The sequence below is a fragment of the Nanorana parkeri genome, unplaced genomic scaffold (genome assembly GCF_000935625.1).
Source record: "Nanorana parkeri isolate BGI_ZX_2015 unplaced genomic scaffold, ASM93562v1 scaffold443, whole genome shotgun sequence".
Classification (NCBI taxonomy): Eukaryota; Metazoa; Chordata; class Amphibia; order Anura; family Dicroglossidae; genus Nanorana; species Nanorana parkeri.
This window is the reverse complement of record NW_017306711.1, coordinates 994,263-1,006,699: the sequence shown is the minus strand read 5'-3', so window position 1 is coordinate 1,006,699 and position 12,437 is coordinate 994,263. Positions and strand designations below refer to the sequence as shown.

At 39.7% G+C, this 12,437-nt stretch overlaps 1 protein-coding gene across 2 annotated transcripts in view; it reads right to left on the bottom strand.

Annotated features, from left to right (window-relative positions):
- Nucleotides 1-11,700, bottom strand: part of ALDH1A3 (aldehyde dehydrogenase 1 family member A3) — a 34,587-nt gene extending 22,887 nt beyond the window's left edge. For both annotated transcript variants that reach the window (XM_018560252.1, XM_018560253.1), the window contains exons 1-2: nt 11,530-11,700; nt 921-1,025 (exon numbers count right to left, since the gene is read on the bottom strand). In XM_018560252.1, coding sequence (XP_018415754.1) covers nt 921-1,025; nt 11,530-11,628 — 204 coding nt within the window. In that variant the 5' untranslated portion in view covers nt 11,629-11,700. The remainder of the gene's footprint in view (nt 1-920; nt 1,026-11,529) is intronic.
- Between the last annotated feature and the right edge of the window lie 737 nt (nt 11,701-12,437).

Sequence of the window (12,437 nt, the reverse complement as noted above, 5' to 3'; positions counted from 1 at the left end):
AACTCCTTCTGCACTTCGGGTCGGCCGAACATGCTGAGCATGTTCGGCCGACCCGAAGCCACACGAAGCAAGCCGATGTACGGCTGATTTCAGCCGATGTACGGCTGAAATTAGCCGTACCAGCCTGAAGTGAATAGCCGAACAGTGTTTGGCTCACTTCACTTCAGATCGGTCATTCACTCGGCTGCTCTCGGCAGCTTCGTGAATAGACCCCTATGTGTATTTAGCCATTTGCTTGGAGTTCAGCTTTAAATGACAATTTGTATAAGTGATTATTTTTTTAGCAGGGAGCAAGGCATTACAAACTATACATTAAAGCAATGTATTTAAAACATTAAAAGTAGGAAGAAGCGACATTGAGAGTCTTAATTTATCCAAAGTTTTGTTGAAAATCTGGCGATTCCAGCAAAGTTTCACTATTTTGGCAAAATGGAGTCAATGAGGAAGGAGAACATAAGGTAGATCTTGGTAATTTTTAAGGGTGTTGTGGGCTTTAAATATCTCCTGTGGGCTACTAATGATAATTACTTTTATTTAAAGTATTTAAAAAATTAACATGTCCCATTTTATTTCCTGGTGTGTGAAAATAGTTATTTCCTGGTGTATAAAAAGAGCTATTTCCTGGTGTGTGAAAAGAGCTATTTCCTGGTGTGTGAAAATAGTTATTTCCTGGTGTATGAAAGAGCTATTTCCTGGTGTGTGATGAAAGTTATTTCCTGTTGTATGAAAAGAGTTATTTTCTGGTATGTGAAAAGAGTTATTTCCTGGTGTGTGATAGAAGTTATTTCCTGTTGTATGAAAATAGTTATTTCTTGGTGTGTGAAAAGAGTTATTTTCTGGAGTGTGAAAGGAAAAATACTGATTGAGTTTGGTGTACTGGTGTGTCACAATGTTATACAATGATGGCACTCAGTTCTCACCTTATCTGCTTCCTGTACATCACAGATCTTCTCACCAGTGGTGGGATTGTACACAGGAAATGTTCTGCCACTTACTGATTGATGCCACTCATTATTAATAAATATCTGCAAGAGAAGGTTGTTCCATTGGTCATTTCAAAATATAGGCAAAAGCAATACCTACCATATCACTAGGGTTGCCACCTGTCCGGTTTTCAACCGGACAGTACGGTTTTGGCATCTTGTGTCCGGTTTTCCGGCCACCGTAGCCCCGTACACGAGATGTCACAAGTTCAGGCAGACGGGGGCAGCCCCTGGGTCCTAGAGAGGAATGAGTGAAGGAGGACCTTCTGCTGTGGTGTGTGAGCACAATCCCGGCAGAGCGTGCGGCTGTCTGTGAGGCTAGAGGTACGTGTCTTAAGGGGTTAATCCGGGCCGGCTGTAGTGTGCGATCGTTATAAGACAGTGCCCGATAGTCTCTGAACTGTCACAGCGCTGTCTCCTGTCCCGTTGGAGCTGCGGGGGGGAGGGGAGGGGGGAGAGTTCACTGGAACACCGGCTTCACAGGCAATCAGGAAGCCGGGCAATGGGTCATGGACCTGCCGCCCAACTTTCTGATAAGTCGGGCGGCAGGTCATGACCCATTGCACTGGTATCGGCATTTGGTACTCGTACCCTATACTGAAAAAATTGTAATTTGCACTAACGTGGAATCTTGGTACTGGTGACATCTGTATATGAGTTCTTTTGTGAGCGGTGCCCTCCGCAGTCATTGCGAGCACCCGTTACTTTTGGGATATTCGGTAAAGAGTGTGCGACAAGGTATATGGATGCTGCTTTGTATAGTACATATCTGGGGTCCTGTGGCACACTGACATCTTTGTGATTACCTCCAATGTTATTTAATCACAAAATACATGCACAGTGTACTTTACCAAAAAAGTGTTCGGGTTTGGCTTAAAGAAAAGGTGGCAACCCTACATATCACACTTACGTATATTTAGTAATTGGATTCAATTGTTAGAATAATATTATAGAATACATTGCATTTAACGTGTATGTCCAGCCAAAACTTATTTTGTAGCTTTGGACAGGATAGGGAAGGATTATAAATGCTGTTGTTTTATTTTTTACTGCTTTCTAAGTCTCTATTAGGGAGGTTTCTCCTCACCTACAGTCCCGGTGACAAATATTACCTCTCCTCATTTTACAGAATGAATATATATATATATATAATTTTTACAATCAGAATGTCAGTTCTAGTTGTAAAACTTACACAGCGCCATCTGTGCAATCACCACGATCATGAATCAAGTCCAATCGCTGTAAGGAGTGCAGGTGACACATCACAATATCTCTTTAATGAAGCCGCAGATAAAAAATGAACAGGAGTATTAGCAATTGACAAGTTTACCCATTCATTTGAGATAGAGTAGGGAAGGTTTATGACTCTTGTTATTTTTTTTCTGTTTGTGTATCTTTGGAGAATCTTCCATTGACTTCCTCTCCCAGAGACAGAGCAGGATGTAAGAGGAGACCTCCTAAAGCAAGGGGTTGTCACAGGAAACGGTTCTCCCTTTGTAGGGTTTCCACTCACATTCTGCTTTCAAACGCTATTTTTGGATTTCCCCTTGCTGTCTGTACCGAAGATAATGCTCCTCAGAACTAAAAGAGAGGGTGCGCTGACACAGACAGCAATACAAAACAGACAGAGGTTCTAACTCTTCTCTATTCAACTCAAAATGGAGAAACAAAGTTTGGCTTCACATACACTTCAAATTATATCAAAACAATAAGCAAAATCGGGAGGCAATTTATTTAAAAAATGTTAATCTCTACATAAATTGACTGAATATTCACTTCAGCTATTCCGTCATGTGAAAAATAAATTAATGGTCACTTTAAATGCCCAATCACATGCAGTTGGAATAATGAAACAGGAATTGTTTTTCACATGACTGGATAATTAAAATGAATAGACACAAAATTTAAAGTTATATTAAAGTCAAAATGTTTTTTAAGCCTTATCAAATGGTGATTAAATCACTTGCAATGGAGGCTTAGTTTCCTGCAGAATCAGCTTGTTCCCTGAGCACTGGTCCGGATATCCTATTTTAGGGTAGCCCCTTTTCCTTGCAGGGTCCTATGGAGCCACCCTTGTGTGTGCTAGCAAGCTGTGTGTCTCCATGATCACAGGCAAACCATTCCTCTGCTCCCTGCTCCACCCTTGCACCATCCCCCTTCTTCAAGCTAGTAGATGGAAAGCTTCTGGAGACTGTGCTGACCCTTGTGATCTTGTACTGGGCAGGAAGTTCAGGGAAGCCATGGAGAGAGAGTTGGAGCTGTTCAGAAAACAAGATGACTATAAGTGTCTGAGCAAAAATGTAAAGAAATACTTTACTGGCCAATGCATATTTGTTTGTTCTGGATTCATTATGGAAAAATATTTTGTGAGTTTAATACTACTTTAAGTAAAGGTACTCAACTCCTTTAGTAACTCTATGGAGTAAGGGTACACAACTCCTTTAGTAACTCTATGGAGTAAGGGTACAGAACTCCTTTAGTAACTCTGTGGAGTAAGGGTACACAACTCCTTTAGTAACTCCTTTAGTAACTCTATGGAGTAAGGGTAAGGAACTCCTTTAGTAACTCTGTGGAGTAACAGTTCTCAACTGTTTAGTAACTTTATGGAGTAAAGGTTCTTCACTCTTTTAGTAACTCTCTGAAGTAAAGATACTCAACTCCTTTTGTAACTATATGGAGTAAAGGTTCTGAACTCCTCTAGTAACTCTATAGAGTAAAGGTTCTCAACTCCTTTAATAACTCTGTGGAGTAAAGGTTTCTCAACTCCTCTAGTAACTCTATGGAGTAAAGGTTCTCAACTCCTTTAGTAACTCTATTGAGTAAATGTTCTCAACTCCTTTAGTAACCCCGTGGAGTAAAAGTACTCAACATCTTTAGTAACTCTGTGGAGTAAAGGTTCTCAACTCCTTTAGTAACTCTATGGAGTAAAGGTGCATAACTCCTTTAGTAACTTTATGGAGTAAAGGTTCATAACTCCTTTAGTAACTCTATGGAGTAAAGGTGCATTACTCCTTTAGTAACTCTATGGAGTAAAGGTGCATTACTCCTTTAGTAACTCTATGGAGTAAAGGTTCTTAATTCCTTTAATAACTCTGTGGAGTAAAGGTTTCTCAACTTCTCTAGTAACTCTATGGAGTAAAGGTACTGAACTCCTTTAGTAACCCCGTGGAGTAAAAGTTCTCAACTACTTTAGTAACTCTGTGGAGTAAAGGTTCTCAACTTCTCTAGTAGCTTTATGGAGTAAAGGTACTGAACTCCTTTAGTAACCCTGTGGAGTAAAAGTACTCAACTCCTTTAGTAACTCTGTGGAGTAAAGGTTCTCAACTCCTTTAGTAACTCTATGGAGTAAAGGTTCTCAATTCCTTTAATAACTCTGTGGAGTAAAGGTTTCTCAACTTCTCTAGTAATTCTATGGAGTAATGGTACTGAATTCCTTTAGTAACCCCATGGAGTAAAAGTACTCAACTTCTCCAGTAACTCTTTGGAGTAAAGGTACTGAACTCCTTTAGTAACTATGTGGAGTAAAGGTTCTCAACTCCTTTAGTAACTCTATGGAGTAAAGGTTCTCAATTCCTTTAATAACTCTGTGGAGTAAAGGTTTCTCAACTTCTCTAGTAATTCTATGGAGTAATGGTACTGAATTCCTTTAGTAACCCCATGGAGTAAAAGTACTCAACTTCTCCAGTAACTCTTTGGAGTAAAGGTACTGAACTCCTTTAGTAACTATGTGGAGTAAAGGTTCTCAACTCCTTTAGTAACTCTATGGAGTAAAGGTTCTCAATTCCTTTAATAACTCTGTGGAGTAAAGGTTTCTCAACTTCTCTAGTAATTCTATGGAGTAATGGTACTGAATTCCTTTAGTAACCCCATGGAGTAAAAGTACTCAACTTCTCCAGTAACTCTTTGGAGTAAAGGTACTGAACTCCTTTAGTAACTATGTGGAGTAAAGGTTCTCAACTCCTTTAGTAACTCTATTGAGTAAAGGTTCTCAACCCCTTCCTTTAGTAACTCTATGGAGCAAAGGTTCTGAACTCCTTTAGTAGCCCTATGGAGTAAAGGTTCTCAACTCTTTTAGTAACTCTATGGCCTCTATGGTTACACAGTCATGGAAGTGGGAGAATTTCCATCATTTGCACTGATTTATGCCATGCTTCCAATGCTCGGGAGGGTTTGCATACGTCCAGCACACAGTGAATACCATATAAATAGGTGTGGACTTTTAGCAAGCACCTGTCAGACACGAGAAGAGCATTTGAAAAGCATTCTACAAGTTGTTCTTGTGTCTGAAAAACCTTTGTAGTGTCTATGTTTATATTTAGAATATTTTTTTATTGTAAATTAATTCCACAGTTCAATTACCCCAAAAAGAAGAGAGGAAAAGGAGAGGACAGATAATTGGGTTTTCAAAGAACAATAAAAATAATCGCATAGAAACAGCCATGGAACAGCCTAAAACAACCCCTGGAACTGCTCTCAGTGCAGAAATAAAAACAACAAAAAAGTGTTTTGTTTGGCATTGAAAGAGATAAACTTGACCCTGTTAGCAGCTGGCAGGAGCTCAGAGAGCTTCAGGAAAAGTTTCTTACCATGTCGTAACACTTTCCAAATGTGCAGAAAACCAGCCTTTGCACAAAATCCTATTTCTAACACCCATGTGAACATTCCCGAAAAGCAAAGATAAAGGCTTATAAAAAAAAAAAATCAATATTTAATCCATTTATTTATTCATTAAAATCCTTAAAGGTATTTATGAATAGTGTCCTCAGATGTCTTTATATGAGCTTCCAGTAAAATCCCTATACAGCCCGGGATGGAAAGTGATGACACCAATCCAACGTGGCTTTCCTACATTGCACATTGTTCTGACAATCTAAAACTGACAGCTTGTCGACAGGATGTGTGAGCAAAGACATGAGCTTAAAGAAGAACAAAACGTGTCTTAACCCTAGTAGTGACGCTACCCCCACACTACAAGGGTTAACTGCTTGTTTTTATCTAAAAAAAGTTATACTCACCTGAACCACCGAGCCACCTGCCTGCTTCTCCCATTGTTGAAGCATGTCACTCCTATAGTACAGCATTAGAATGTTCCTTGGCATCCTAACATCTATACACTGTGTATAGAACATGATGATTTACAGGACCTTAGACCGCTGCTGCAGCCGAGGGGGAGAGAGGCTGGAAGGACCAATCTAAGAGCAAGCCGGCTCTGTGATTCAGTTGGGCATAACTTTTTTTTTAGCACCTAAACAAAAATGAGCACTTAACCCTCGAAGTACTGCAAGTGTTAATAAAAATTTGCCTGGAGTTCTTCTTTAAAGTGCAACTGAAGACATAATATTCTACTAATTCACTAAGCTGCCGAAGGATCTAGCCGTAGCTTCGGCCCCAGGACCCTTTCGGGTTCAGTAGAACCGAAGGGCTGCTGCACGGGCTATTCACTATAACCCGTACAGCTCCCGAAGTCGGCCGAGCGGCTCAGTCGAGCCGAAAGGCATATGCTTCGGCTCGACTGAGCCGAGGTGAAAGCCAGCCGTCATCTCACGGCTGGCTCCGGCCACTTGCACAGACAGCCCAACTCTCCCAGACACTCTGGGAGTCTCCCGCTATTGGATAGCAGCCCCCGGCCGCTCGGGAGAGAAACACTTTCTCCCGGAAAGTTTTACTCTGCTCGATCGAGCAGAGTAAACCTTTCCCTGCTCTGTTGTCTTTCTTTTTTTTTCTTCTGACATCGAAGCCGTTGGCTGCCGTCAGAATAATAAAAAGAAAAAACACCATAGGAATGCATAGCTAGATTCCTATTGGCTATTTAACTTTGCAATAGCCAATAGCAAACTAGCTATTGCACCCGCCCACTGCTGCTATCAATCAGCAGAGGGGACCTGAAGTTCTCCATCAGGTCCCCTTCTAGTGATTGACAGTGGAATCTAGCTATGCATTCCTATGGTGTTTTATTTATTTTATTTTCTTCTGACTGCAGCAGAACCGCCCGACCAATAGAAGACAGTTGGGCGGAGCTAGCTGTCACTGCTAGCTCCGCCCAATCATTTTCTATTTAATTTTTTCTACTTTTTAAACTGTTTTTCTATTCTGCTCGTTACCACAGAGGTCGACCCGAAGCCATACGAAGCGAGCCGATGTACGGCTGATTTCAGCCGATATACGACTGAAATCAGCCGTACGAGCAGCCGTACAAGAGATCCCCTGGCAAGTGATTTTGCCATTATTGGTAAGAACTTCCAATGCTTTCTATTGCCTTTTAGCTGCAGACCAAAGTCACTCTCACTGGGGTCAGCCATTCTAGTAGGTGCTTGAATTGACTGGTAGCCAGTATAGATCGGCATTATAGCTTACATATACTGTCTGTGCTCCCCATACACACTGGCATATTCTTCAATATGTCTTTCACACATAATGAATTCTGTCATGCACATTCTATGCTGTATTTGCTTGTAACATTATGCCTATAGACACACTCACCTTCTTATTTTCTAGAGCCAGACTATACTAATACAAACTAATCTAATACATTTTGTCTCATCTGAATTACACATTCTGCAAAGTTTCAATAATCCTATATTTTTACCTGTCCATACTGAATTGCACACTCCATTGAATCCCTGCTAATAATCACATCCTGATCAGTGTCAATTCTGGTCTACTCACTTCACCTGTCTGTGCTGGTGATCACATCTGGCTATACTAGACATACTACAAAGTGTCTACATTTATGGTACACTGCAACATTTCTATACAGATCATCACACTATAAGTCCCCGTTCACACATAGGCATAGAAACGCGTGTCAAATGTGCACAGAAGTGCAGGCTTTGACTCATGAAACGCACACCAATCTACTTAAGGTGCCATTGGGGTACCTCAAACGCGGCCAAGCGTATGCATAGAACGCATGTCACAGAATTTGCTACATGCACTACTTTCCCGCGTTCGGCGCGTGTACAGGAAGCCATTGAAATTGGGTCCTTCCTGATATGTTTTATTCCTCAAATATTTCACTTTGGTTGTTGCCTGTCTCTGGCTCAGCTATATCTTTTGTAAGTGAGGTTTCCAGAACTGGACGCAGTATTCCAAACAGGGTCTCACTTAAACTCTATAAAGTAGAATAAGGACCTTGTTCCTCTTGCTGGTGATCCCTCTAGAGATAACTAAAGATCTATATAGAGGAATCAGCACCTCCTTCCTCCTGCTGGGGATCCCTCCAGTGATAACTAAAGCTCTATATAGGAGAATCAGGACCTCCTTCCTCCTGCTGGTGATCCCTCTAGTGATAACTAAAGATCTATATAGAGGAATCAGGACCTCCTTCCTCCTGCTGGAGAATCCTGTAGTGATAACTAAAGATCTACAGTATATAGAGGAATCAGGACCTCCTTCCTCCTGCTGGAGAATCCTCTAGTGATAACTAAAGATCTACAATATATAGAGGAATCAGCACCTCCTTCCTCCTGCTGGTGATCCCTCTAGTGATAACTAAAGATCTATATAGGTGAATCAGGACCTCCTTCCTCCTGCTGGAGAATCCTCTAGTGATAACTAAAGATCTATATAGGAGAATCAGGACCTCCTTCCTCCTGCTGGAGAATCCTGTAGTGATAACTAAAGATCTACAGTATATAGGGGAATCAGTACCTCCTTCCTCCTGCTGGAGAATCCTCTAGTGATAACTAAAGATCTACAGTATATAGAGGAATCAGGACCTCCTTCCTTCTGCTGGTGATCCCTATAGTGATAATTAAAGATCTATATAGAGAAATCAGGACCTTCTTCCTCCTGCTAGTGATCCCAATAGTGATAACTAAAGATCTCTGTAGGGAAATCAGGACCTCCTTCCTCCTGCTGGTAATCCCTCCAGTGATAACTAAAGATTTATATAGCGGAATCGGGACCTCCTTCCTCCTGCTGGTGATTTTTCTAGTCAATGCAAATAGTTTTGTACACTTCTACATCAGGTCCTCATCAGCCATAGTGAGTCTGGATTTCTCATGTGATGTGGTACTTTTGAGGAGGACTGGAGTAACCTCCAAGCAAACTTTCTCTTAGCATAATCATTTATATATGTGGATTCTGCCTATAGATTAGAGTAGGACCACAGTTGCAGAGGCGCTCTGATAGTGGTTTGTGTTTTCTAGTTATATCTGCAGTCAGTTTTAATTAATATTTTTCAGGAAGATTTCATTAGGTCTTTTTTTTAGCTGGTAAAACAAAATGTTGAGCCCAGTGTTTGCTTGATCCATATTGGATTAAAATAATTAAAATGTCAGATCTTTTGCAATCCATGTATGGATTGGCACATGACTGTGTAAAAGCATATTCCTATTATTCCTTCCTAAATTAAATGACGCAGCAACCAGTTCTACTGACACCCACACTATTTTTTGTGCTTTACTGATATTCTGTAAGCTACCTGGCATGGCAAGCATCACTTTTCATATTTCTTCCTTCACTGCTGAAATTTATTATAATGTCATATAATCATCTTTAAAGTGTGTGGTGAAGATTTTTTATTACTTTATCTTACTCTATATGTAGATAGAATCTTACTCTATCTTACTCTATCTAACTCTATCTAACTCCATATCATCATATCTCAGTCCGTTTTCTACATTTCTCATTCCAATCTTTATATTTCCCTATCTTAAGCTCCAACTCAATGTTTCTCTATTTCAATCTATATCTCTCTGTTTCTCTTGCTCTCTAGCTCTATATGTATATAGAATCTTACTCTATCTTACTCTATCTTACTCTATCTAACTCCATATCATCATATTTCAGTCCGTTTTCTACATTTCTCATCCCAATCTTTATATTTCCCTATCTTAAGCTCCAACTCAATGTTTCTCTTTTTTTCAATTTGCAGAACACTGAAGTTAGCATGTCTAGGATTAGATACATGATTACATATTTTAGAAAATGCACGTGTGTTTGTATATTAGTATATTAAAGTCTATCAGGGTTATTCACAAAAGGGTGAAGAGTTCGAAGAAGGCAGGAGACGTGAACAATCTAGGACAAAATAGCTGATTTGGAAAAATTCTCCCATTCACCTCACTTTCCAGCTATGTTGTCCTAGATTGTTCACTTATCCTGCCTTCCCCAAACCCTTCACCCTTTTGTGAATAGCCCTGTATATGTGTGTCACAAATGCAGAATAGGACCCTGGTAGACAAGTACCATAACAAAATACAGTATGTCCTGACACTTGGAGATATATGTATCAAGTAGTGAATGTGACTTTTACCAAACATTCACTGGTGGTAATTCAGCTACTGTTATTTAAAACACATGCACCAAGATTTACATGCAGTGAAAGTCTGCTAATTGTCAGATTCACTTCTTTATAACAATGTCACTTGGTAACAGGTGCATCCTAATCGGTCCTTCTACCTTTTTTCTTTGAGTTTTACTTGAGGACAATTGTACAATATTTAGAGCTTAGCTAAATAATTAATATGTATGAATATTTTTCAAGACAGAGAATTGAAAATCAAAAGATAAACTTGTAGCAACAAGTGAATGTTACTTTCACGAAACATTCACTGGTGGCGAATCAATCACTGTCACTTGAAAACCATTGCACCAGGAGTTTCACCTGCAGTAAAAGTTTGGTGATTTGCCAGATTCTTGACTAAATATTTCAAAATGTAAAATTCTTTTTCAGGACACAGAATTGGAAAACTAAAGATAAACCTTCTTGTTGCAGATAAATAACAGGTGGATGTTTCTTTCACCAAACATTCACTGGTGTGGAATCAATCACTGCTATTGAAAACACATACACAGGTAGGGTTCAGCTACAGTGAAAGTTTGATGAATGTCAGATTCTCTGCATTACAAATATGCCCCTTGGTGTCACTCGGTGACAGGTGCATCTACGCATTGCTATGATATTTGATAGAAGACTATTGTACAATATTTAGAAATACGTTTTACTAAATATTTATTATGTATCAATATTTTGAACAGAATTGAAAAATAAAAGATATAATAAACAATGTATCTTATCCTGTCCTGACACTGAACAATCCTGCCTTGTCATATGTGCCATGTATTCTGTATAAATTAGTAGGAGGACATATACATTGATTTATGTAATAACCATTTAGATGTATGTGGATGGAACCAGTCTCACGTCATACAAGTCATAATGTCACATATAGAACAGGTGCACAAGTATATGGTAGTTAATACAGCACAATATTTATACCTTAGGTTAAAAAAGCAGCACAATACTTATACCTTAAAAAAGCAGCACAATACTTATACCTTAAAAAAGCAACACAATACTTATCCCGTAAAAAAGCAGCACAATACTTATACCTTAAAAAAAACACAATATGTATACCTTAGAAAACTGCACAATACTTATACCTTAGAAAATACAGCACAATACTTTGTGGCAGTCTCTTGTAACACAGCATCAATGATCATATCTAAACAAACCTTAATATTATTAAAGTCTGTATTTTTTTATGCATGTTTAGTGTAATGTGATGTATGCAGCAAAAGCATAGAATTAAGATGTTACCTGATTGTGCTGGATTTCCAGATTGGTTATTGGTTTTGGTAGCAAAGGCATCTTCTTGTCTGGCAGCCCATTCTCTATGGTCCCATTGGTGGTTGTCATATTACAGCAGTGTATAGAACAGTCAGGTGAAGCTGGAGCAGAGGAAAGCTCTGTAGATTGCTCTGTACAGGATTTCCCTGGTATCCCTTTCTGGACAGACAGGGGAGCTCCTCTCCCTTTAATAACTCAAGTTCAGAGCCATTTCTGTCATTGGAGGAGGAAAGTTCTTCTGATTGGCTGGAGGAAGCAGCCCTTACACTCCCCCTTCCCTTCACAACTCACTAATGTGATAGCAGTACAGATTGCAGATTGGGTTACTTGTCCAGATGTGCTCATCACACTGATGCAATTTACTGGATGTATTCATTCATGCTTTCCCTGTAAGATGCTCACTATGCCACCTTTGTATGAAGCATAAGGTGAAAGGTCTGTTTCCAAATCTTTATTATCTTTGTGTGTTCCCTGTGTGATACGGATAGACATCTGTGTGCTGATCACTGTGTATCAGGAGAAAGTTTGAGTTGTAATGTCTGTGTAATAGGAGATATTTATTCCCTAATGCTTATGACTTGGGACTGGGAAAGGCGTTGGAAAAAAATCTGTGGGTTAACATTCCCAACTAGAGAGTGTTGCACCATACAGAAATTTTCAGTACTATCAAAACCCAAGGGAATAAACAAATGCAAAAGCTTTCACTAAGAGATTAGTATCACAAAAACAGGCACGTTGAAGAATTAGTGTGATTCTTCCCCTCCTACAACTCGGTGGTTACAATAAACTCAATTGGCTCCTTCTGCAGAAATAAACGGGATCTGATCACGCAGCATCCAAATTCCATGGGTATGACCCGAAAGGAAAAGCAGCTGCTG